Source organism: Larimichthys crocea, chromosome XVII (genome assembly GCF_000972845.2).
Source record: "Larimichthys crocea isolate SSNF chromosome XVII, L_crocea_2.0, whole genome shotgun sequence".
NCBI lineage: Eukaryota > Metazoa > Chordata > Actinopteri > Sciaenidae > Larimichthys > Larimichthys crocea.
Window position 1 is genome coordinate 26,812,029 of NC_040027.1, and position 27,793 is coordinate 26,839,821.

Below are 27,793 nucleotides of genomic sequence, written 5' to 3' on the forward strand. Positions count from 1 at the left end.
TTAGTTTATCTAATTAATTGACATATTTAAGTAATTATTTAATGATATATATATATATAATATATATATATATATATAATATAATATATATATAATATATCTATATATATATATATTTATTTATTTATTTATTTAATTTTGGCACTTTTAGTCCTCCATAGCCAACACCTGATAGCAGATTTAATGTGTAAAGTCAGTAGAGCTCACTTTTAACGTTTAACACACAACAAGTGTGCATGTTAAGCCGTAAACATCTCCCAAGATAACACACACAAGAAACCATATGAGTTTCACCAGTGGCTTCCAGTAATAAAAATAAAACTGGGACCCTAAAATGCATGAAACTAACATAGAATTACATAATATGGACATATTTTTTTCATTGGCAGACCTTTCCACTCATGTTATGTAGAATAAAAAAATATGGCTCTGACTATGGCAGTTAATGTCTTTCTAAGGTGGTCTAGAATTTCCACTTCATACCCAGGATGAGAGTTTACATCGGCTGATGTTATATCTTTGGATGCCTTATAGGATGCAGGCAACAGTCAAGTGGCAACAGCACGGGAGTGAAGGTGAAGCATTAAGGGAGCAAACAATTTATTTTCCCATCTGCCGGCTCAGAAACAGGAGTAGAAATCCAGATTTTTCCCTGTGAAACTTGTTGTTGAAAAGGAAGCTGTTTTCATGATTGTTCCACAACTTTGTTAATGAGTCCATAAAAGTGGCTGCGAGTGTTTTTACAGCGAGGCTGCAGAGAAAGCAATGACATGCTGCTCTTTGTCATCACGGACACGTGAACTGCTGAGGGGGACATAAACCAGGCAACAAGTCAAACGCTGGCTGTCTGGAAGCACAAACAGAACATCTGAAACGTCCTCACACAGATGACGCCACCACTCATCTCTCACCTGAAACCACATGTTGCACGCTGGTGTGCGCTATGAGGACCACAGGATAAGTTTTATTATTAATGTGTTCACCAAAAGGATTCTTCATTTTAGTGCATGTGCGTTGGTTTAGGTTTTTTATTCCTGTTCTGCCTATAACCGTCTATGCACACACCACTATGTGTCTGAATCACATCTCTGACTCTCATTGTCAGCTGACTGAAACAAATCAGACAAAAATCATCAAGCCTACATGTTTTGACTTCTGTTATTTCTCTTTTTGTCATCATATTCTTTATCTCAGTCTCGTCTCACTGCGCTCCTGTTTATTCTGTCTCTCTTACTGTGGAGAAACAAGAAATTAACATAAAATGGAATAGCCTGCCTTTACAAAGTCAAGAAATGGAGAAAATGGAAAGATTCATCATTTTGTTTCAAAAGTTATTATGAGCCACAGTGGGCCTGTTTATTGCTCAAATAAGTTACACCCACAAACAAAAGGCAGAATTAACAGCAGTGTTTTCTGGTGATAAACTCGTGGATCTGTCTATCCTCAAACGTCCTCCACATGTATCACACATTTGAACTGAATAAAGTAAAGTGGTGTCAGGAAATGCAAATCAATAACGTGTTTCTGTCCACCACTGTGACACACTTATCAGAGTTGGTTCATTGAGATAAAAAACAGTAGGGGGCCTCAATTCTCCAGTTGGAAAACCATTATATTATTATTGCAGAACCAATTTTACTTAACATAGGCATAAAAACTGATGGAAACATGGCTATTGACAGCTGTTGAAGACCAATCAGAGCCTTGCATACGGGACTAAGAATGGGGATGCCATCTCTGAGTGCTAAATTCAGAAAAAACAGCAACAAAAAAAATGACCAGAAAAAAGTTGACAAGTTGCATATTTGGAGCCAAACTCTGCACAGTAGTAATCAGCATTGAAGCCGTGGTGTCAAGGATCCACCCATACATCAATTCGACTCAATCATAAGCAGAACTCACTGTCAGTTATGATGTTGAAAACCCCTTTTTATATAGTCAACACAAAAAAATTAAAACCAAACCACAGATTGATGAGAACTAAATAAATGAGCGTCTTTGTAAAAAATGCATTTTGACGTTTACTTTCCTTTGGTCCGTGCCCAATCACTAACAAAATCTGCAGCTAGCCACTAGGGGGCAATCAGTTTTGGCACTTTTGGGGAGTTGTCATGTCGTCCATCTTTACATACAGTCAGTGGTTCCGTCCATTGGCATGGATGTGGACCATGTTACAGACAGTAATCTTTGTACAGAGGAGTGAACGTTTGCCTTGTTTCGTGCAAGAATTCAGTCAGTGTAGCAGCTGTATGGCACGGAGGTGTAAGCTACATCAGGCTGTGGCGTCACAGGATATACATAGCAGTAAATCCATTGTAGGTTTCAGAGTCTTCAGGGGGTTTGTTCATCATAAAGACACAAGAATAAGATCAAAAACCACCAGCTTTACTCAGGATCCATGATGCAAAATGTCTTCTATCCCCGAAATGATTCAAATTCAATTATAGGTTATTTATAAGAACACACTACACATCACCAGTCGCCCACAGGTGTTTTCTAACGCACCAAAGCATCTTATCCCAGGGATTAACACTCATAGACATACTGCGTATTAAAAAGATAAATAATAATGGTTCTTCTTGTTTCAGTAATTAACAGAAACAATCATGAAGTCTTGAAAACAGGCGGAAAAAATACAAATGACTGCACTGGTGTCAGAAATATGAGACGTGTGAAGTTGATCTGATTCTAAAGAGTTAAGTCACCACGTCGACTGATTATTTCATTTCTGTTCATGAACACACACTCTCACCTTCAGCACTTAACTTGTTACACAAGACATTTTCCGCAGCACTCGTAATGCTTTCGACACCACGCGAAGAATCCCGATGTCGCAAACGTATTCGTCTGTGGTCTGTCTTCCTCCTCCCTCCCTCACTTTTTTCATCCTCTTCCATTTCTCCCTCTCTGGCGTTAATTTCCTTGTTGCTTCACTTGGCTGGTGATTGAACGCCACCGGGTGTTCAGAGCAAATTTCACACGTGGTCGGGACCGGGTAACCAACTGGAAAATCCCTCTTCAATCTTCGCCTCGCGCTTCATTCCATTTCCTCCCTCCCCGTTCTCTTATTCCTACCCTCAGTTCACTCGCACCTCTTCATTTTTTTTTTTTTTACCCCCCTCAGCATATCCCGTCCTCTCTTAATTCATATCTGTGTATACATGCATGTTTGACTCTCTGGAGACTGCTAATGCAGATCCCAGCGCTGGCATTTTTCATTGCCTGTACTATCTTCCATCTACGCCTTTTTATCACGCTCATATTTCTCTCTGCTATAAAGTGCATACACAAACTGATATTCATTTAATAATTTGGACCTTTCATCATTTTTTTTTTTTTTTTTTTGCTGCTGTTGCTGCCATCTCAAATCTGTTTTGCATGTTTCCATCCATTAATTTCTTGGGTGTTGAAGTTGCGTGTCCACAAACCTCTCTTCTTATCTATATTCTGATGTTGTTTTTTCCAATTCCTTGCTGTTGCTGCTTTGCCCTGCAGGGACAATAAAGTTTCATCTATCTTTTTGCACTCCTTAGCTCCTGCTCTCCACTCCACTCATACTTCGCCTCCTCTCTTGCCTTTAACACCTTTAATCAGATCATCCAGCCTCCATCTTTTTCCACTTATTTACCGTTCCCCTCCTCCAGCACAGCCCTTCATGATTTCCTTTCTGCTCTCTTTTTTTCTTTATTTCATAAAGCTCTATCCTATCTCTGTCTCATGTTGCAGTTTTACTTCCTTTACCTCCATTCTTCCCCTCCTTCCCTTTTACATTCACTCCTCAGTCCTCTTCCCTCACACTCTTTTAACTTCCTCTACTCCCCTCCTACCTGCTTTTTTTTTACTCTTCTCCACAATTTCATCCCTCTCTCCTCCCCCGATCCATCCCTTTACCTCTCCCTCATCCTTCCCCTTCATCTCTCCTAATTTCACCTCGTGGCTGGGGCAGGAGTGCTGTAGCGGCGTAACAAATCCCCGCCAGATCCCCTCAGTCTGAGTCGCTGGTCTAATGAGCTCAGATCAGCCACAGCAGCCTGCAGCCACTCTGCTGCCATTTCACTGACGCTCAATGACAGCTATTAAAGTGACATGTGGCTGGATGTGAGTTTTGTGTGTGTGTGTGTGTGTATATATATATATCTATATATCTGTGTATGTGTGTGTGTGTGTATTGGTGCAGCTGAAAATGTATAGTATATGCACGATAAAAAATGTGATGCAGATGTGCATGTATGCAAAATACCTGAGCTTGAATCGCTTATATGAAAATAGATATTAAATTGAAAATAATAATAATAATAAATTAAAATACAAATTAAGAGACACTTCAGAAATTATGTTTAACCTCAAAGACAGAAAATATACAGACGGTTGTTCCTTCATTTCATCTCCCCCTCCTCTGTGTCATCACAAATATAATATTGCAATACCGTCAAATCACAATATTTCTTTCATGAGTGAATTTGGCAACCGCGGCCTGGATTATTGTTGTGTTTCTATTCATCTCCAGGCATGAATGTAGTTTTGAACAAATTAACAGTTTATTCATACACAATTTAAAGTTATAAAATATATTTTATATATATATATATATAAATATATATATATATATATAATATTATTAGAAACTTACAATAGCAGCCTGCAGCTTTGTCCAAACAACTGCCGTACTCCTTTTGTACTTTTGTGTAAGTGCTGGTTACATTCTGGGGAGAAAAATCAGCCAGAAATGTTGCACTAATAGTACGGGTAGTTGAAAGTGATGCATGATGTCGTTTCACACACAACTGTATTACTCCTCGGATACCAATTGTATTCACCTGGATGTGTCTCCGATCAAGCAGGATATTTCATAGAAGATATTCCTTTTCTGCTGTTTGCAACCATACCACCAAAACATGCAAAGAAATAAATAGAAAAAAAAAAAAAGTCAGTGCCTGTCTTGTTCTCCCGCCTGTTTTTGATTGTGCACCTGTCCCTGATTTGTTTCACCTGGTGTCCTCCGCACGGTTATTTAGTTTCTGTGTTTCCTTGTTTGTCTGTTAAATGTCTGTCAGTGTCTTAAGCTTACCTGTATTTCTGCTCTATTCTGTTTTCTTCTTAGTTCTAGATTTTTTTTTTTTTTAGAAAAGCACAGTGGCAAAAGAACCCATGTGATGGTAGCGTATGGACTGTGAAAAAAAGCTCTGTCCCCTCTAAAGCAATTCAAAGTGAGGCATGAACTTTTAAACATCCTTCTGAAGGTTTCTAATTAAGTCGTTTGCATAAGTCTAAAAGTCACAGTTCACCAGTAGCCTTAACACTGCCTGATCTCATGACATGTGAAAGTTAAACACTGCAGCATCTGTGTGCATTTCTGCTCAGAAGTGGCTCAAAGCTCAGCCGGAGTCACATGCGGTGTCGGCGACGGCAATCTCATTATATATTCAGAAACACAACACGCAGAGGAAGATACATGCAAGATGCAGACGTCTATTAACCAACAAACCACTGTTCTGCCAGGTACAAATCATCAGATGTGTGACAGACCTGCGGTATAAATGATGCAGCAGTCTTCCAGCTGAATCTCTGTGGAAGTACAAATCATGTTTTCCACATTTGATACGAACAAACACGAAAAGGTGCATTCAAACTGGGGTTAATGTTCCGTTAAACATGCACTAACAAATATTTTAATAAAAGAAATGGATTCAATTTGATCACATATTCTTAAAATCACATTCTAGCTATCAATTCCACCTGCAGCCTTACAGTATAAGCTTTGCCAGACCTGGCTCGACATTCAACACCTATTAAAATTGTCAGATCCAATCGAGAGACCTTGACTTTTGATTCTTAACTTCAAAACTATCATGTCCAAAGTCAGCAATGAATTAAATAAATGTGAACCCAAAAATGAACCCAGAGACTCAGACTTAGTACTTTGACCCCTTTTAGAGAATTGTTTTGGTTTCCCAGCCCACATTAACCTAGTGTCCGGTTGCACCAGGTAGCATTTTTAAATAAAAAGCTACCACCAATCAGCTGTTGTACCTTCCCAACACCAAACGACAGACAGAGGACATTTAGGAGCTGATACGGGAAAAATGAATGAAATGAGCATTCATGAGAAATGAATGCAGCTTTAAATATTTTTTTGGCTTTTTGAAGGTCACGCAAATATTTGACAAGCCATGTAAAACATTACAGCAGCGTTTCTTCCAGAACGTTTTTGCAACACTCTCCTGGGATGCCAGTTCTAACTGTGGTAATGCATTGATGGTTAAATCGTGCTCAGGTATAGATGAGTTAATCCGTTTAACCTGACTGAGTGACCGAGCAGAATTTTTTAGGCTACCACTGTAACAGTTTCAAATCACCCCAGTCAAAGCAGTGACACTTAACCACAGCAACGTAATGTATGAAAGATTGGCTTTAATAGAGTAGAGTCAGCATGTGGAGGCAGCCAGTAGGTGTAGTGATTATCTGAGAGGGCAGTCGGGGAAAACTAAGGGCCAATCTTTTCATCCCGGCTTGTCACCACACGAGAACGAGTGTTATTTTAAAGAGAGGCCGAGAGAGGGTGAAGAACAGATAAAGAGAGAGAGAGAAAGAGAGAGAGAGAGAGCAAGAGAGCATAAGGGCTCACAGGAGACTTATGGCTTAGTCAGTCACCCACTAAACACTCCACAGCCCGCGCTTTAGTCAGTCTCATCCATACCTCCTTCTATTTCCCATCATCCATCCATCATCTCTCCGCTCGCCACCGTTGTGTGATAAATCCTCACAACATCACAGCATTTTAGCCATCCCTCCATCCCTTTGCTGTCCTATTTTAAGCATCTCATCTCACCTCTGTCTGTGACACACACACACAACACACACACACACAACACACACACACACACACACACACACACACCGCAACACACATCGGGGCTGTGGAAGGGATTTATTGAAGAGGTGCTATGACTATTTGAGGGATGTGCTTAGCTTGCAGGTCGGTCCAGCTTCAACCTCTCGTCGCTGGTCTGGAGGGAAAGCAGTCAGCCTGAGAATATGATGTGTTGTGTGTGTGTTGTGTGTGTGTGGGTGTGTGTGTGTGGTGTGTGTGTGTGTGATGGAGAGGGCATAAGAAAGAGGAAGAAGAAAGACGGCAGGAGAGGAGGATGAAATCTACTGACAAAGTCCACTATAAATAGTTTCACATTACAGTTGTACAATACTTCTGTGTGTCCATAAAGGATTTGATAATCCAGCGTGCATGATGCTACTGGCTCATGGACACTTTGCAAGCTTGAGTTACTTTGTTTTCTATACAACCCCAGTTTCATAGAAGGACGTCAGCACTGGGCAATTTTAGCAAACCTTTAAATATGAATATGAATCCATGAACTGATCAGCATGAAGGGAAAGAAGAGGTAAGTGAGCCTCTAATGAACTAAACAGCTGTCCCTCTCACTTACTCTTTTGAAGAAATCAAGAAAATCACTTGAGAGTAGTACATTTAGGAATATCCAGCAACAATTGAGTGCAGAGGAGTATAAATGGGTAGACAGAAGTGGTAATAAGGGACATACCTGAACAATAAATAATTAGTAAAGTGGCATAATGCAGCTCTTGGCTGGGAAAAATTAAAAATTAAATACATAAATGTGTCATTAAATGTGTCATTAATTCATTAAAATACTGATTCATTTTATGTAAAAAAAACAAAACCATATATGATTATTTTACTATTTCCATTTAGGTGTTAGGATCCGGTAGGCGGATCGTAACGCTGGATTGGTTACTCTGTACATCAAGTCAAGGCAAATCAATTCCAGATAACGGATTGATGCAGAGCTAGTGAACACATTTCACCTCTACATTGGTTTAGATAACTCTATTAATCTGGGGACGGATTGGGCGGATCTGCCCAAAAGTCTAAAGTGTTATATATCTGTGAATATCTCAGACGTTTTTTGCACTGTTTTCTGAGATTTCGCTGAAGACAGAGATGTGCGGTGTGTCACTTCCTTGATGTTTTATTACTAGACTTGATTGAGGAAGCTCTGAACAGAACTCCTTCGGCTCAGTCACAGCAGATATATACCATCGTCTCTATCCAGGCACTCTACTTCAGACTAAAGCAATGGATCAGACTAGATTAGCGTTAGCCCCAAACCCTGACTTTGATGGGCGAGTTTGACAGTTTCACATGACCATGAAATGGAAATCATGAAATGGAAATGCAAATAGTGAAATAATTATATATGATTTTTACATAAAATGAATCAGTGTTTTAATTTTAAAGTTTTAATGGAATTATTATTGAATTAATAATATTTGATGTATTTAATTCCACACATTTAAGTCATTCTTTAATGATGTATTTATTTATTTAAATTTGTCACTTTTAGTCCTCCTTACTGGAGTACTATTCTGTTCAATTCAAAGGGACCGTTATTTATACAGGGGCGGCATGATAGGTTAAATGGTGATTAGAAATTGCCTGTGGGTGTTGCGACTTGTCCCTAAGTCAGCTGAGATAGGCTACAGCCCTCTGGTGACCCAGACATAAGACATATGGATATACAGATAGGTGAAATATAACTTTGAATAACAGAGGAAAATAGACTTGCGGTTTAAAAAATATACAGAAGTAAATCTAAATAAAAAGTACTGCTTATGTGAGAGAAAAAAAGTGCATAGACATGTCAGGGATCTGCCGTACAAAATCTGATAACTTGCCTCAAGTGATGTCACTTGAGTCAGCGTCAGTTGGGTGTGAAGGGTTTGATCTGAAATCTGACCAGACATGCACCTCATCTCTGCTCCAGGCTACATTAGCTGAAACCTGCCTAACACACCCCGATCTCTGACTGAACCGTCAGCAGTCGAGTTGCATTGTGGGTGATGTAGTCACCGGGTTTTGACGATGAAGAATAACATGTGGTTCTGCTTTGATTTGAATCAACTTTCAAATCAATGTCATTTGCTGACACTACTAAGCCTGGCGACCACTGTCTGCCCCGACCGAGCATAAGGGCTCAGCTATGCCGTCGTCACTTGAGGTATTTTGAGAACTGAGTGGACAGCATGTGGTTCTGTACGGGGTGTACTGGATGGCTGGGTCAGCAGATGTGGTACAGCAGTTGGCATAGTCTGAGCAGCTGTTATGTTTGGGCAGTGGACACTCAAATGAGCAGATGACAAAATGAAATGATATTAAATGATAAAAATACCATCATTATAATTCCATGTGGGTCTACTATCAAACAACTTAATATAAAAATGGACATGTAGACACTTTCAATGCCTTAAGACCGCAAATGAGACCTGTCTATAACTCACTGTCAAAAGATGCACATCAATTTAACAAACAAATGTATTTCTCATATGGATGGAACTAATTATTGAAAATCTCTCATAGTTAAGTAGTTGATTGAGAATACTAGGTGTTTATATAAAGCTAGGAGAAACAAACTGGACATTTACTGGATGACTGTATGAGCATCTCTGTAATTGTTCGGTTCTAACAGCCTGCTGTGTTGGAAACATTTGTAATTTCTCATCAATACACAAAAAATGTGGGTATACTCCACCTGTTTCCTCATTCGACGTGATCCAAAGGGACCGTTTAGCATGCTTCAGTTTGCTAAAAGTAAAAGAGGTTCAGTAGGCAATTCTTCTGTGTCCCTGAACAAATAACAAAAAGTGCTGACTTTCTTAAGGCGGCCGACGAAGCACTTTATCCTCTGGCATCAACATGGCAGCTAACATGATTTCACACAATGAATATGGATCATATAGGCCTCTCATGTATACAATAAAAGGAAACAATTAAGTATGGTTTAATCTGATTTATACATAGGGCTGATGTTTATTACGTCACATTAGCTGTAGCTTCAAATATATTTCACATTAAATATATATTATCTTTTTGATTGTTCTTATTCTGGCCAAGCGTACAGATGTATGTTGCATGTATGCTTTTTTACAGCAAAAAAAAAAGTGTGTGTGTATGCGTCTGTGTGGGCATGCATTTGTGTGTTTGAAAGATGATTGGTGCTGTAACCTGAGACAGGAGGTGGCATAACACAGGAAATTAAAAGACTTTTTTTTCCTTTTTTTTTGACATCATTGAGTGGTTGCCTTTTTTGTTATTGTGTTTGTGTGTGTGTGTGTGTGTGTGTGTTTATGTGTCAGCAGGTATGAAACCCCATGCAGCTGTTGATGAAAACACAAAAAAGCCATCTTGACTGTCTTTTTGTATTTATTGGAGATTCATGTTGTAAGGAGACCTGTGGCTACACCAATTAAACCTTCACACTCTCCTGATAATGTGTGTTTGTAACTAAATCAAATGTGTTCAGAGATACTGTCGATATGTGATAATTATGATGTGAAGTGAAAGATGAGATGTTGAAGAAGAGAGACCCACACAGTTGGTCGTGGCAAACAACTGCTATGACAGCATTAACACCTGCACGTTAGGAAGAACATGACATATTTTCCCGCTGAGTGCAGTTTAAAATGTCCTTTTGGTTTGTTGTTTGACCACTAAGATGGCGGTGAAAACTTTTGAATGACATTTTACTGCCAGTGTCATGCCTGTCATGCTAATTTAATACTCATGTCTATATTTCTATCCGCAGTGAAGGTTTGGAAACATAAAATTTAACTGTACAGTCTGATGATGCATCCATGTTCCTCATTAAAACCACCACTCCCCTGACTTCAAACAGAAATAGAACACATGATCGTCGCGAGTGAATTTAGGTCTTCACTCATAAATATAGCAGGCAGATTTGGGCACACAAATAGACCAGCCAAACACGACAAGAAAGAGGAAGAATCACTCTCATGAAGTCGGGTAACAAGAGTACAGGAGAGGTTTGTAATAAGAATACCCAAAAATGCAAACAGAGGACGATGAGGGTGGAGGTTTAGTTTAAGGGTTGAGATAATAAAACGCTATAGAAGTTCCTTTATTACCGACGTGACTCTACCTAAAATTACCTTCAGTTAACCTGACATAGGTTTAATAATTGGATCATGTTGTAGCATGTTCTAATTTCTATCTTTATTACAAAGAACTCATGCGCGACATTTTATGCCACATAAGGCCCAAATATTCAAATACAAAGCTCACGACAAAGATGCTACAACATTTGTTGATTTCAATTCTATTTGTTATCCGTACATTTTTAGCAACAAAAAGGAAAGCGAAAGGAAATATGTGTGTCAGCACAAATGAAGGATATATCTCTCAATGTTAATCAAGTTCAAAGAAATGCTGATTAGGGTTCGGCAATAGCACTGTCTAGGAGTCTGGATAAACCTAGAATCATACATTATATTTCTGATAATATTTTTTTAAATGTTAATATTCATTGAGCTTTCATGGATGCATATGTTTATTAATTTTTTCACAACCAGTCAAATAGAAAAAGAAAACATAACTTCTGATAAATATTTTACTGGCTTCTCATTATAAGATTATGGAACATTGTAATATGCACTGGACACCTCAAAATCACATGTAAATATTCAAAGATAATTAAAAATACTGGAATTAAAAACCTACTTTTTTTTTACATCTTTCTGAGCAACTCTGTCTACATGAAATTACATTTTCATACAATTAATTTGCAAAAGCAAATTTGTTTGAAAGGACATAATGAGAAAATATTTTGTGGGGCAAATCAGAAGAATGTTCACTGACAATGTATGTCATTTCAAAATATTAAATTCTACAATATCTGCTAATACTGATCAACCTTTTATGGTCTATAGTGACTTTAACAAGTCATAGGTGAAGTTTTTTATCTTTAAATCAAAATCACAATCTTTTCCTTACTTTGGCTTTTGTTGCCAAATCCTAACCACACACGTGACTGGGGATGCAAACCCTGGTCTCCATGCTGCTGCTGCTGCTGCTGCTGCAACACAGCAGTTCATTCCCTCTTAAAGACCTTGCTTGTGGACATTATCCAGGCAACATTGATCCTTGCCATCACAATGCAAATGTATAAACTGAATTTCTAGGAGAGTATTTACCTAAAGTAAAGTGTCTATAAAGAGGATTAACTCGCTCATATTGTAAAAGACATTCTGGGCTGCAAACGCATCTTGTATTTCTTGGTGTGTATGCACACATATTACTCATGATGTGGCGACATGAATCAGTTTACACAGTCTGGACTGATGTTGTGGGGACTCACCCTCTTTGTGGGGACAAAACAAAGTTCCTTTGTCATGAATCATTACATTTTAGAGTGAAGGCTTGGTTTGGTATGGTTATGGTTACATGACTTATCACTCTGCATGTTCGTGTTTTTTGACTTACACATGGACCTTAGTTTCAGGTTCTAACTTTCCCCCCGTTCTTATCATGTTTCTCTAATTACCCCCAGTTTGCTTGTGGATTATGCTAAATTATCCATGATCAGACCATCTCTCACACACACACACACACACACACACACACACACACACACAGGAAGTAGGAGCGTAAACTCCTTGTCTCGAGTTTGATCGATATCTCCTCCCGTCTTTGTTCTCCTGTTCTTCCCATTATGCTTCTGCCGCTGCTGATGTTGTAAGTGTCTGTATATGTCTTGTTGTTTCATACCTGCCTGCCACTCATTTACCACTTTTCTGTAACGGGATGTGTGCGTGCTTTCACATATTAATGTGAGCTAGGCCTATATCTGGTGTAAGCGTGTGTGTGCACGCAGATCTCCATATGTGCAATCACGTCATATCTACCTTAAGGTGTCTCAACTCGTTGAGGTGTTTGTATTTTTCAATTCAACGACTAGACAACCTGTCATGTCATGTCAGTGTGTGTGTGTGTGTGTGTGTGTGGTGTGTGTGTGTAGCTAAATAGGATTTCCTCCGTGTATGAAATCTGAAGGTGAGCTCATCCAGATGGAACATTGACTCCTAAGCAGCAGAAATAAATAAAAATACAGAACACATACTGGGGATGGCAAGGCTTCATGTTCTGCATCACACATGTACACACACTTTCACAAAAAGCACACACACGCACATGTAGATTTTCTCCTGTCTGATTCTTGAAGGCGAGAAATGAATTTAGATTTTTTTTCTCAGTACATTTGCTTCTTTGTCTCAGCAGATGTTTTTTTTTTCACTCTTCTCTCTCCGTATATCTTGTGTTTTATTGCTGCTGCACATTTTTTTCTCTCTACATAATATATCTGAAATTTTAAAACAGATGTCATGCTTCCTTCCCTTAATTGATCATGAACGGTGACTAACAAAATGGATAGTTTTTCTTGGTAGCTCTGAATGGAAAAAAGAAATACCTATTTCTGCGCCGTCTCTTGTGTTCTCTCACAACAATAAAGTGTAGAGTGTGCTGCATTATGTTCCCTTGGATCATTTGTATCATATATCTTGCCAGAGACGTAGTATTCACTGTATGGTAGCTAGAATGTGCTGATCCGGGCAATGGATGTGACAAATAGTTCCCCCTTTGGTGCGTTGATGCATGTCAACGCTGGAAAATAGGACAATGGCATATCATGACACATTGATGTGTTTGTCAAGATGCAGCCAGCTTGTGGGGTCTCGTTGAAAATGACGCTGTGTGGTGTGGGAGAGTTGGGCATGCAGGATGTGCCACAGATGACAGAACACTTCTCGCCTCAATCTTTAAGAAGCATGAGCATGTTTGATGTTTTTGTGCCTGACCTTAACCACGGTGGTGTAACATTAGAAAGGTTGTTGAATCTCAACTAACGTTCTATCAACTATTTGTAGGCAGACTAATACAGCGATAGTTATTTTTCTATGACAAGAAACTAACCAGAAATCTGAAATATGACACAAAATATGACTAATACCTCATCCTCACAATTCCATTCAAAATGTAGCTGTATAAAGAAAATAAATCCAGCCAGTCAAAAGCAGTAATGACATAAGACTGAAGGGTTCACCCTATTCAATCACATGTTAAATAACTCCTAACCAATACTCTATCTTCATACTGTAATACGCTGCTGTTTTTAAACACATAGCTTTCCAGAAATTTTGCACAAAGCGTGTGGCATGGTTAATGTTCTGTGACAGGACGCAAACTCCACCCTTCTGCATGAAAATCTGACACGTTACACACCATTCCACCACCTTGACCTCCACACCTAGACTTTCTGCTACATAAAGGTTGCTCCCCTTCTTACGCCAGAGCCCAGCATTGGCATTTAAAAACCTCTCACAATATCTGCTGTTCTTCTGAACGCCTGTGCCTTTATACTGTGAGTCTTATTGCTGCTGGCACGATCCATTCGAGTCTACGACTTTTTACCAAAACGATCCCCACTCGAAGCACGAAGTGGCTCTGGAGGACACTCTGCATTAAGGACTGGGTATAAAATTAAACTGTAGGACAAACCTGTCACACTTCACCATAACCACGAAACATCTGTCACCGTGCATGCTGACAGACACCTTGCTTGTTAAGCTGTTGAATGAAGTTATCTACTGTCTTGTGCCATAAATAGATATTATGTTGCTCTTTAATTGATTGATGTGTGTGCATATGGGTATAGCACAAATGAAATCGCCCGTCTGCTAATTGTTGACTTTTTAATGTCTTGCAAAAGGCAACAGATGACAGCTTTTCTTCATGTGAATGCTGATTGTTGCTTTGTTTCTGTGTTACAGGGGACAGACTTTGGACTGGACCGCTCTACTCCAAGTAAAACACGTCCACTGCATCATCGCTAGTCCTGCTTCCGCTGCTGTCGTGGCAGGCCTGCTCACCTCAGAATGATGGAAACCCTCATCATTGACTGGCTTGTCAACCTTCTTAGAAGTGGAGCTTAAAGATGGTGTCTTTACCATTGTCCTCTTCATCGTGGTGGTTGTTTAGAGGACCCCGTTGAGGAATATTTTCCATATTGTGAGGAATATTTCTCAGATTTCCCTTCACAAAGCTGGAGGATTTGATGGCTGCTACATTTTCACCGGATGGTTCGCACTGCTTGGATTTTCAAAAGGATCATTAGCGACCACAGCCTTTGTCTGCTCTGAAGCCAATTACTTATGAGTGAATGTGATTTTAATGTGATTGTCTGGTTGTGTTTGCATGGCGCAAAAGAAAGATAGAAAATAAGGATTTTATTTATTTATTTTTTGAATCTAAAAAGGACAAGAGAGGACGCAAAGAAGTTGAAAACAAGGAGTAGCAGCCATGTCCCAGTGGAGGCACCACCATTTGAGGACTGGGTGTCGGCTACTTCAGACTGTTAAAAGTGGGAGCAGGATGATGGGATACTTAGGGCTTAAAGGTTCCTTAAGCGCCGGCCAGTGGATGTCCTCTCTAATATGGCTCGGGCTGCTGCTGCTCCAGGCATCTCCGACTGCCGTGTCGGCTCAAAAACTGGATGAGAATGACCCGGTGGTCACCACCGTCTACGGCAAGCTGCGCGGCATCAAGAAGGAGCTCAACAACGAAATCCTGGGTCCCGTCGTGCAGTTTCTGGGTGTTCCGTACGCCGCTCCACCCACTGGAGAGCGCCGCTTTCAGCCACCCGAGCCGCCAGCGTCATGGCCGGAGATCCGCAACGCCACCCACTTTGCCCCCGTTTGCCCTCAGAGCATCGTGGAGGGCCGCCTGCCGGATGTGATGCTGCCAGTGTGGTTCACCAACAGCATTGACATTGTGTCCACATACGTCCAGGACCAAAGCGAGGACTGCCTCTATCTTAACATCTACGTCCCCACTGAGGATGGTGAGTTAGTCTGCAGGCTCAGGGCAGGATGGTTGTGGGGACAGTGGGGTGGGTGGGACAGTTAGTGAACCCACAACCTTCTGGTGGAGAGAAGAGTATGATGTCGGGGTGTGTTTTACCTATGTGAGAGTGCATTTCTGTCTGTCCATGTCTGTCTGTCAGTAGAGGGAAAGCATGACCTTGTGCATGTTAAATGTGCATGACACTGCTTATAGTACATGAGTGTGTGAGTGGGTACAGTATGCATATGTGTGTGTGTGTGTGTGGCTGTGGCTTCATTCAATTCCGCTGCCTCAACATTCTTTGTTCTATTTTCCATCCCCTCGAAAACTCTCCTCCTCCCTGTTGATCCTCTAACTCTTTCTCCTCTCATTCCCTGCTCCTCTTTCTCCTCACTGCCTTATTTGCTTTCCTCTGCGGACTTCCTCCCCTTCCCTCATGTCTATAGCTCATCATAGTCCATTGTGCTCAGCTACAATGGCTACAGTTCATTAAACAAGACAGTCGTTGTCAAGATCATCACTGATTGATTTGGCTGACTGGCTGAATGACTGACTGGCCGACTGGTCAGCTGAATACTGTGCTGATTGAGCTTGTAGGATTCATTCTTTTCCTCTGTCTTTGCCGCTCCCTTTCCCTCCTATTCCTCTGTTTCTTTCAGCCAATCAGCTCAGTGTGTGCGTGCGTGCGTGTGTGCGTGCGTGTGTGTGTGCGTGTGTGTGTGTGCGTGTGTGTGCATGCCCAGCTCCTGTGTGCGTTGCGCGTCCAGGGGCTCCATGTTATTCTTTAGTCTTTTATTCATTTTACAGTCAAAAGAATATCCAAGGAATGTGCCAGGAAACCGGGCAAGAAAATATGTAGACAAGGAGGTATGTATGATCTGAACCCAACCTATACAATGCCACAGCAAGAAGAAACTACCTGAAAATACGAAGGGGAAAAGAAAGAAGAAGAACTGTGTGGTACAACGGGGAGAAGCTATGAGATCAAGGTCTACAAATTATTCAGGTTTCGACTTGGGGAATCTGCAGCTTTTTTTTAGAATGCTAAATTTAAGAGACAGGAGCCTTTTAAATGCTACCTGGAAGTAAATTTAAAGTAATTTTGAAAAGCAAGCTGTCAGAAGCGGTCTTCCTCCGACCGAACAGACCTAATGCAGAAAGATTTGACCACTCGATCAGGTAACAGCAATACCTATTTATAATATTTTTGCAACTCAAACCCTGAATTCGCCATGTAATTTGTAGACCTTATGATGGCGGGATGAGTCAGTAAGATAGTGTTGCACCACACTCCCTGGTTCATTGATGTGTGCTCTCATTGGTAAGCACGGTTGGGAGATATGATTGGCTGCCAGATCGGGGGGGGGTCAAAAGGTGTGTAGTAATGATGGTTGATGTCTGTGTGGCAGGGGGATAGAAGCGTATTAGATCAGGCACATCATCACACACACACACACACACACACACACACACACACACACACACCTTCGCAGTGATGTAGACGTATGCAGTGTTAAACAAGATGAGCTCAGGCTGGACCTTGACTGTGTAATCTCCATTAAAAGAAGGCAGAGCCGTGTTCAGGTTGGCTCGGGCTACTGTATCAAGCACTGTTTCATCAAGATAATGCCCTCCTCCTCCTCTTCCTCCTCCTGCTCTCTGTCTTTCTCTCTCTCCCTGTCCCTCAGCCTATCCCTCCCTGGATGTGTGCACATTCTTGTGTGTGTGTGTGTGTGAGAGAGAGAGAGACTGATGCTGACGGTGTCCTTGATAAGGTCTGGGTGTTAATGTCATTGTCTTGGCAGCGGCCAAGCATTATCACTTAGTGCACACTCCCTCTCTTCTTACTACACAGATACATGTAAACTCTAACCTCACACACCGCTCTTCCACTTTCTTCTCTCCACTTGACGCGTTGCACACGTCGCGTAGACAGAAGCACAGACCGGAAATGCATTTTAAACTGGGAGATTACAGAATTTTATAGGTTAGTCTCACAGCATGAAAATCGTGGTTAAAAATAAAAAAAGGCCGAGACATTCTGTTGTGGATGTTTTGTTTTTTTTTTGGTTTTATAGAAAAGAGAGATTAGGGTTTAGAAGACGATGCACCTCGCATGAGAAAAGAGCAAGATGGCGCATCCGTGGCCTTGTTACAGTGGAAGCTGCTTTGCTTTGGTTTGTTTCTTTGGCTTTGGTTTACTACCTGCTGGCTGTGCATAGAGCAAAACTTAATTTATTCTTGTAAAATGTCAGAGAACCACTCAACTTTATATACCGCACTCTCACAGCGTGCACTTCATTAGGCAAAGCTCCGTGCAGTTGGTCTGCTCTTCTATACAGTGGTCCATAGGTAATTAAAGTACACATAAATTAACTTAAGATTAATGCACGAAAGCCACTTTGAATATTTCTGTACAGTTTGTAATGTGAACAGTAATTTCTGTGTGTTCCTTAAATTTAAATGTGACATGTGGTCGTTTGTATTCAGGGATTGGATGTCAAAAGTTTACTTGAAATGATAATTTTACCTGTTCAAAAGTGCTCTGTCAGACTCACTCTGACTAATTTGTGCCCATATAAAAGCCGAACACAATTATTACACACACAGAGAAGTTAAAGGTCCAGAGTAAAAGAAGCACAATGAGTGCAAATGCGTATTACATATTGAATGGTTTGATGTATGATAATAATGTGAATGATATGCTGACCTTCACAGTCACTGCAGCACAAATTAATCAAACATTTTAATCAAACTTTCACTAAAAGTTAAATGTTGGACCTGAGTGATTAAAAAGATTCAAATAACGTTTAAAAAGAGAGAGAAAACTTTACTTACTTTACTGAATTTAAGAACCTCTGAGGTCAGTTAACTGGAGCTCGTCAGGGACTGAGCACACATCTCTTGACATACTTTGGAGCATTTGTACAATATATCTTTTGGTCTTTAAGGACATTGCGTTATTATTACTCTTGATAAGATGTCACACCTGATACGCATAGAGAGGGGAGCTTTCATATGCCTTTTTCTCAGAGCAAGTTGATGGATCAGCAAGGAGCTGCACATATGGTCAGATCTCAGGACATATAGTAAAAAACAGAACAGAAAATAAAAAAAACTTGATAAGAAATATATTTCTTTAATAATTTGTAGTTATTTCACATTTTAATTATACCCACAGTGTATTTCACACTAGTTACTTTCACTTCCACAGTAACTTTCTGTAAATAAAAACACGGTCTCTTACTGGCAGCAGTTGACAAGTAACTTGCTGTTAAATCACAGTATTCCACAGTATTTGTGTTTACAGTAACATCTTGTAACTGTAAAAGAAAACACAGTTTCTACAGTACATTATTGGTTACTGTAATATTCTACAGTAAATGACGCATTACTGTAATTTTTTACAGTAACTATAAAATTACTGTAGTTTTTGACCAAATACAGTTTACAGTAATTTTACAGTAATAAATAAATAAATAGTAATATACTGGGCACAAACACAGTACATTAATGTGGATTTCACAGCTGAAATTAACAGTGCAACCTTCAGCAATAATACAGGAAGTATTTTCTTATATGTAGCAAGGTGGAAATTAGGAGATGGATGTAGTGGATGGGTGTCTTCCACGTCAGGCCTCCATGCAGGAGACCAGAGTTTGTGTCTTGCTACAGACCTGCAATACACATTTGCCTTTTTATTAACTGAACCAACAGTCTTCTCCTAACCACAGCCGAGCTTTTCATTTAACAAAACATATCTGGCCTAACGATATCTAAACCGCAGTTTGTCATGATTACGATCCTCCCATTACATAGTTGTTATGCACACATATTGTGGATAACAAGAATTTTACAAATGTAGGAAGTGGAAAAAAGAAGAGAGAAAAAAGAATTGAATGCAATGCCAGGCTTTTGTATTGATGTTCTTTTTAGGCAAGGGTTGTCTGTGTGAATCTGAATGCTGATGTTGGCCACAAACGTCCCATTTAAAGTCTGCACTTTTTCAAAAGCACATTTCCAGCAAAGCAATACAATGTGCCACAAAGATTTAATTTCACCTTGCTAGCGTAGCATGGTAATAATAGAATTATTTGATATGATTTCACTTAAAAGATTATGTGAATTATCATTTTGCTCTATTGTCAGTAGAGACAATTCTGTCCTCCTTAAATACTTGTATGGACATGTCCCCACTGTCCATTTTCAAGCCTACACCCCAGGAGTTCAGTGACTGTTACAGTCGTAGTAACACAGAAGCACAAAGTGTGGTCAGTGGAGCACAGTGTGAGTGGACACATGGTGGTGAGTGACTGGCTAATTTCATGGTTAGATGTGTGCAGCCACAGTGACACGTTTGGTAGCAGGGTTGAACTGAAAGTGTGGCTGAGTCTTAAATCAGTCACGATCAATCAAATCAACCCAGAGTTTTAAAAGTAGCACACTCAAGTGCCACAACACTGTTGTAGAGCTGATATGATATGTCAGCAGAAAAGCGTACAAAGGGAATCTGGCAAGGTGCAGAATCATCAGGAGTGAATTTATGAATCTGAGTGAACTTATGGTAATAATGTTCCCACAGTCTTGTAGATAAATTGATAAACAACCCTGAAAAGGTTGAGAAATTATTTCAGACTGAGCCACAGAGACCTGGTGGTGGACTGTTTGTGCCAAGGTATTCTTTGACTGGTAAATGAACAACATCTATCAAGCTCAACCAATCTATCAAGGTTTGGTTTTTGTCCCTCTACCTACTAACCAGACCAACTAAACCGAGACCAAGTCATGACCAAGACCAGAGTGTATTGAGACCAAGACAAGACCGAGATTTGATAGGTTGAGACTAAGACAAGACCTAGATCAGACAGTATATAGCCTACATAGGTAGCTAATATTCATGAAAACTCTTTGGGTAGTAGTAGTTGCTCATTAAGCATCACTTTTAAGTATTTACAAGTTGCTGTGTTCTTTTGGACACTGCAGATGCACTCTTTATGGTTTAGGACACCAAATTTTACATCTCTGCAGTTGTGGTCTTGACCAGTCTTGAACTAAAATCCTTCCCTTTGTCTGAGACCGAGAAGAGACCAAGTAAAATTGCAGCACATTCCGAGAAAAGACTGAGGCCTTTAAGACTGATCTCGGGTACTACAACACTGGCAGAGACCACAATGAACGAAGACAAACAGGGTTAAATGGGGGCAACAGGAAGAGAGCCAGATGCAGGCAGTGATGAAGAGCACCGAGTAAAGGCAGACACAAGTAATATTAGAGTAAGAAGAACAAAAACAAAGTGAGAGCGGGACACAAAGAACCAAACAATGGAGTAACAGTGAATGCGAGTGAGGCACAGTGTAATTGCTGTGGGACTCATCTCTTTTGTCCTCATAAGGGCTGCTGTACCGTCCTGCTCCACGCTGGTTCAAAGAAGTCTTCTGTGGTTAACAGTAGTGTTTTTGTGTCTGGGATGGAGTACAGTCATTAAGTTATCACATGCTGGGATAGCGGTCTCTGCCATGAGATCAGAAGTGGCAGCGCTGCGGTCGGTCTTCTCTCCCTGGAGCATGCATTCACAATTCATTTTTCAAAATTGAAGTAAGAGCACTGAAGCTCATTTCTCACCAATGACGGCTAAGTGAACAAAGAAAGTCAAAAGAAGTCTGAGTGACACAGAAACATGTTTGAGTGGAGAAAACAAAGGCGCCTATGTTGTGAGATCATAGACTCTGGTGGATCTCCATGTTTTATGTAAGGGCAATATGGGAACTACAAAACATACTTTTCATGTGAATTCTGAATTACACTGGTACCTGACCTTGGCTGTATGCTGCCAAAGAGCCGCCATAGCTGTGTTTACATTAATTCTAATATCCTGCCAATAAAAAAGAACAATATCACAATCAGAATGAAAATGTCTCATGTGACCACCTCAGCCAGAAGCGACTAGCTTCATCCAGAGAAAAGTGGATGAAATAAATATATTTAAGATTGTAAATATATGTTTGCCACACATGAGGGTAGTGTAACTGAGGGTTATGAGCTGCCTCTACACCAATAAGCATTAGAAAATAATAACACGGGGACACCAGAATGCCACACCTATTATTGCTTCCGACCCTGTCAGGATTACAGATCTATTTCTTCTGTTCTACCTTTCACAATAAAAGCTCTAGACATACACATGTGCAGCTGCTTATCATATGGAACTTAAAAATGAATAAATAAAAAACACACACTTCCTCCTCTTGTTCTTCTGTTTATTACCGGCAGGTTACTTCACAGTGGGAGGAACCACTTTGTCAAAAAAAAAAAATCTGAATAAACATCTGATAACTTTATTTTGCGTCTGTGTGAACATTTAAATTAGAATCTCTAATCGGAATGCCTTTTATCAGATTGAAGAAATATAGATTGTAACTGCAGATACTGATCAGATTGTTGAATAATCAATGATCAGAGAATTAATCAGCAACTATTCTGAATAAATTCATCCTTTAAGTCTTTTTTAAGCAAATTTCTCTGGCTGCAGAGAATTTGCAAGTGTTCTCTTTTACATCGCTATTGAATATAAAAAAAAAAAAATAAAAAAAACTCTGGGAGAATGTGATGGACATTTTTCATTATTTTCTGACATTTAATAGACCAAACAATTAATCAATAAATCCAGAAAATTATCTGCAGAGTCATCAGTAATGAAAATAATTAGTTAGTCACAGCCTTAGTTTGCAATCAAGCATGCACTGTAAAGTTCTTTTGACAACTCCTGTTGCTGTCAATCCAGCAGAGTGACAACACAACCAATTACATTTCCCACAAAAAACATAATTGGGAAACCAAATTAATACTACATAAATGTCATTTTTTAGTGACCCGCTCGTATAATACCTGGTCGCAATTTCAAGGATCTTGCCTCTGGTGCTTTATTTTATTTTATTTTTTTATCGCATTTTCGGACCTTGTATCTCTCTCATCACTCGTTCTGTTCTTTTACGATCACTGTCTGCACCTAAACCCACAGCTGACTGCAGGCATGTTCATGACTCGACTCTCTGGCTTGTCAAAAGGCATTATGCATGAGAGAAAAACACAATTTGATGTGGAAGCGCATGCGAGAGGGTGAAGGAAAGTTCATTTAACACAAATTTTAACACTTGCAAATAATAATAGCAGATATATGAAACGTCACAGGCTGACAGTATCAGGACAGAGCAGTGCTTGAACGTCCAAGTTGGGTTTTTTTTTCAGTACAGCGGTTTCCAGAAGGGTTAGCAGCTTGTCATGAGGCTGTTTTTTGCTTGTTCTCTGCTCCTGAGTCGGCTGGACATGTAAAAGCCTCCACTATCGTAGAAAATACAACACTTTGCCTTTTTGCTGTGCAGTATTTGCCTGTACTGCCGATTCTAGCTGCTTTAGAACAAACGAATCAACTGCTCAGCCTTCAATGCTGTCAGAACCCCTCTGTGTAAGGTGTCTCTGTGGTGGGTTGGAACTCCCTTTATATTTACTTTATGTTGAATTAAGGATTTTGCTTTTAAAATCCAAACTAGGACATTTAACTGCAAACTAGGCCATTTCCCAGCGCGTGTGCGAGCTGTTTAATATCTCAAATAGTTCCGGAAATATTTCAACATGTTACATTATTCTGAAATTTCTGTGCGCCGTCTCCTCTTGGCGGGATGTTAGAGAAAAGAAGCTTCTTTGTAGATGTGAATTTCGTCAAGATGAGGGCCGCTTCACAGACGGTTTTCCACCACCTCCTCTCCCTCTTCTCTTTCTTCTTCCTATGTCTCTTTTCTTCCCGTCCATCTTGATGTCCCCCTTCACAGGTTTGACATTTTCCCTCATGTCTGTCTCCGTCTTTCCATCCGTCCTGACCTGTTCACCCTCCCGCATCTCACTTTCCCTCTGTCCTTTTCTCCTGTCGTCTTCTCTCTTATTCCTCCGGCTTTGTCCCAGTTTTGTAGTCGTTGAAGGAGGATCCTGTGGGAGGTGGCGCGCCGCACATACACACAAAGGCACACAAACAGAGTGGAGGAAATAGAAGGCAGGAATAGGCATGGCCCTTCTTGTGTTTGGGTCTCCCCTGAGGGGCTCTGTCACCTCCACTCACAACTTAACTTCTCCGCGCTGGTGTTTCTTCTTATGTTGGTGTGTTGTGCTTGTGTGTGTCGACGTCTGTCGAGATGGATCCGTGGATTTGGGTGTATGTGTGAGGAGAATATTAAGTTCTGTCCTGTCTGACAGGGTTTTTATGTCAGTGCTTGGCTGAATATCTGTGCTGGCTGCTGGGCAGGTGGTGGACTTGTCATTTTCAGCCCAGCCCTATTGGACCTTGTTTTGATTCTGAACCAAACTTAGAAACAGAAAGAGAGAGAGAGTGAGGGAGAGAGAATATATCTAATCTGGGCCAAATCCTCTCACTGCATGTAACTCTCTCTCTATTTTATAGTCTGCAGTTTGACTAGGTTTTGGCCACAAAAATGGTGCATCTTGCCCATACTGAGAAATGCAGGTAATATCAATGAGATGCACGTCCTGTGTGAATGACAGGTACGGAGAGATAATTTAACCAGCCTATACCTTATATGATAAAAATCATGAATGTATTCAAAAACCTGATGAAATTATTCCAGGTGGATATTTGATGTCACCAAGCTATGAATACCAACATATTGTATATTCACTGCTGTCGTGATTTTGTGATAATGAAAGATCGTACTTTGAGCTACGCCGCTGACTGCAAACTGTGTTGATGGTAGATGGTGTTCCCTTGCTTGGAAAGAACAGGGCGACCCAGCTGGGAACTTGCTTGGGAACACCAAATCTTTCAATCAACCATCTCCAAAAAGAAAAACATAATAATAAATGAGTTCTCAAACTTAAAAAAAACCAAAACATACTGCCTGCTTTGTGAAGGGAAATGAATGATGATGATTTTTTTTTTGGAAGATTTTGTTAGTTTCCATGAGGATGACTTGAGTTTTCACTACATGAGCTAAGTATGGCACTTCAGTGATATTAACAGGTATGTACATATAAAAAAAATATATATATATAAAAAAAAGATTTGTTTAGGTTTCTGGTAGATATTTTTGTTAGGTAAAACACCAGCATATTTGATATCAATATCCAGAATCATAACCACAAACCTGAACTATGTTGAAGATAAATTATTGAGACAGTTAATCCTTTTAAAATAAAGGTTGCTGGACAACTATACCCAACTTTTTTATATGGCTGTCAGAGTTACTTTATAGTGGAAAACTGATCGACTAAAATCTGCTTTTTCTATTCCCTAACAATTGCACTAAAAAAATCATGAAGCTGTGTGTCTATGCTTTGATTTCACCTTGCATAAAATATCAGATGTTATTCAAAGCATACCCTACCTTTTTGGAAAGCACCGATAATTACTGACAGGATGGTGAGGACACGCACCTGTGGTTGCTGCTTGTTACGGCGAAGAGTTTTCAACTGAATGAGGTTTCGCACAGGTGGATTTTGGCTGGTAGTAATTTGAGAGATGTAATGGTAATAATTATAACATGATACAGACTGACAGACGGAGACAGTAATGGAGAGAGGAGACGGAGACCAAGAAATGTTAAATAGCAAAGCACAGAAGACAGAGTCTAACATTAAACAGTCAATGTCAAGCCCCATTCATCTCTATACCAGTCGGAGGAGATCCCATGAGTCAGGGTAACTACCCCTAGCTAGAATTAGGGTTAGACTAAGGCGACGTTGTTTATCTCTTCAGACAATACTTAATGGATCTAAACATCTTTAGACATTGCTAAAGACTTTGCCACAGCACTAAAAAGCACAAACTTTGTCCTGAAAGTAGTGCTACAGGAAAGGTTACACAGTTACACAATTCCGAAAATTAAAGAGTTCACATCCTCTTGGGATCACAAATATACCAGTGTACAGTGACACATAATACTCTCATGGTTACACAACTCTCTAACAGAAGGCACCCTCTACTATAAAGCCTATTAGAGGCTTCTACTTCCTGTTTTGCAGTTTGGATCCATGACCAGCAAGTTACATGGATTATCCTTCCGAGGCGACTGCAAGATCATGAAATCTCAAGTTTACATGAGAATCCTTGCAATTCTTCAAGCTATACATGTTTGTCCAAATCATGTCCATGGTTTAGACCAATCATCATCTTATGATTAACAACTGGTAGCAATGGCCGTGGTTTAAAGATCGGTGTTACTTCCTAAAGAGGTTAGCAGAGATGACAGTTATCAAATCTGAAGAGCAAGGAATGGCACTGAAGGCGTTTCTTGATTGAAAAATATGTTCTAACTTCACGTCTGAGTGGGTAACCATAGTTTACTGATCTGATTGTTTTAAATTAGTCTGTGATTGATGATAATAGACAGATGGTTCATCCAATCTCCTGCCAAGTCGTTTTTGAAAGTGCCAACTGTTTTCATACTTGTATCATTATATCCTCGCATCAAATTAGACCCATACTGGATGATTCCACACCCAATTCTAATATTAAGATTTGTTTTAGCTAGACAAAGAGTAAGGATATGGAGATGGAGATTGTGAACTGGGAGTAGTTAGTCAGATTTTCATACAAGAAATCCGATTTCACTCCCATCACAGACCTGTAGATTAGAACACCTCAATTTATTGAAAACTGGGCTACCACATTTCATTAAGCTGACTAGAAATGGAAAAGGTAACAAAGCATTGTGTTTCAAATGGGAAGTGATGCATGTTTTATGCTGTATGTGGGCATACAGTATACAGGACCTCAAACAGAGCATCAGGGTTTAACCCCAACACCTGGATCCCACCACACATGGCTCTGTGACATTACAACTGCTGTTTTGGTCGATTCTCTAAATAATTTATACCACTCTAGAATTCTCAGAGAGAATGAAGAGCCACCTCTGGGTGCTTCTGGTGGAGTGGTTTTCTAGAATGGCCATGATCAGCCACGCCGACCATGGTTCAGCACATGTTGCAGCCTTACCTGATGCCAATGAGCCATAATTATACCTTCACCTTAAACAAGTGTTTAAGATGTTTAAGCCTAACAGTTTCATCTGCTATAAGTACAACCATTCCCCAAGCTTAGCCACAGGAAGCCCACTATGAATATTACAACACAGAGCATGAATAAGATCACTCAAAGTTCTAGGAGTGTAGTCTGAGTTGACACTGGTTAAAAACGTTCATTAAATGTTGAATAGGTCGGCAGCTTTATGAATAGCCTGTTTGTTGCCTGGTCAGGAAAATGCCACATGCACGACCTTGGATGTTTGTGTAAACTGCTTCCCATCTTTTGTTTTTTTCAAAGAGTTACACACACATCAGTATCCTAAACTCACACACACACACACACACACACACACACACACACACATATACATGTGTGCAGCTCTGCTCAAGGTGACAGCATTGATAGCTGCTCATACATATTCATGACACTTGCATTACAATAAATAAATAAGCGGCTTATTTTTTTCTCTTTCCTGAATATTAAATGAAGGACATTTGAACCTTCGGCACGCTGCCAAACACCAGCCATTGTGGTTCTACGAATTACAGTAACAGCGAGTGCAAAAAGAGGCAGGGATACAAATGTCATAACATTGCCCCATTTCTAAGATTCATCCCACAAAAAAAAAAAAAAAAAATCAATCTTTTATTCTTTGCTCCCTCTTTTCTTTGCCGCTCTGACGCTGCAGCCGTAGCGTGGACACATTTTGCCTCATGCATATTTCACACACGACACATTGCGAACAATGCCGATAGACGCGGCGCGGTGAAAAGTAACAGCTTTTCCAGTAGTTTCCATTTCACTCCTAGTCATTATTTATGGGGACCCTTTCCAAAATGGCCGTACAGCTATGTAATGCATGAAGCTATTTGCTTCAATGATGATGGAGAGGCAACTGTTGGCAATAATGTTAGCCTGTGCACACAAACAGCGAGGGGAAGGGAATGAGACTCACTGAATGAATTATAACATTGTTTCTCTTGTACCACATTCTCGTTTTGATTATTGTAATCGTGTGGCTGATGGTGTCTGCTTGG

General features: G+C 40.1%; 1 protein-coding gene across 2 annotated transcripts in view; it reads left to right on the top strand.

Moving 5' to 3' along the window:
• Positions 1-27,793, top strand: part of nlgn1 (neuroligin 1) — a 313,704-nt gene that overhangs the window by 22,199 nt on the left and 263,712 nt on the right. The window contains exons 2-3 of one of the 2 annotated variants that reach the window (XM_019256474.2): positions 14,656-15,725; positions 16,535-16,594. In XM_019256474.2, coding sequence (XP_019112019.1) covers positions 15,185-15,725; positions 16,535-16,594 — 601 coding nt within the window. In that variant the 5' untranslated portion in view covers positions 14,656-15,184. The remainder of the gene's footprint in view (positions 1-14,655; positions 15,726-16,534; positions 16,595-27,793) is intronic. The other variant, XM_019256476.2, reaches the window with a different exon arrangement.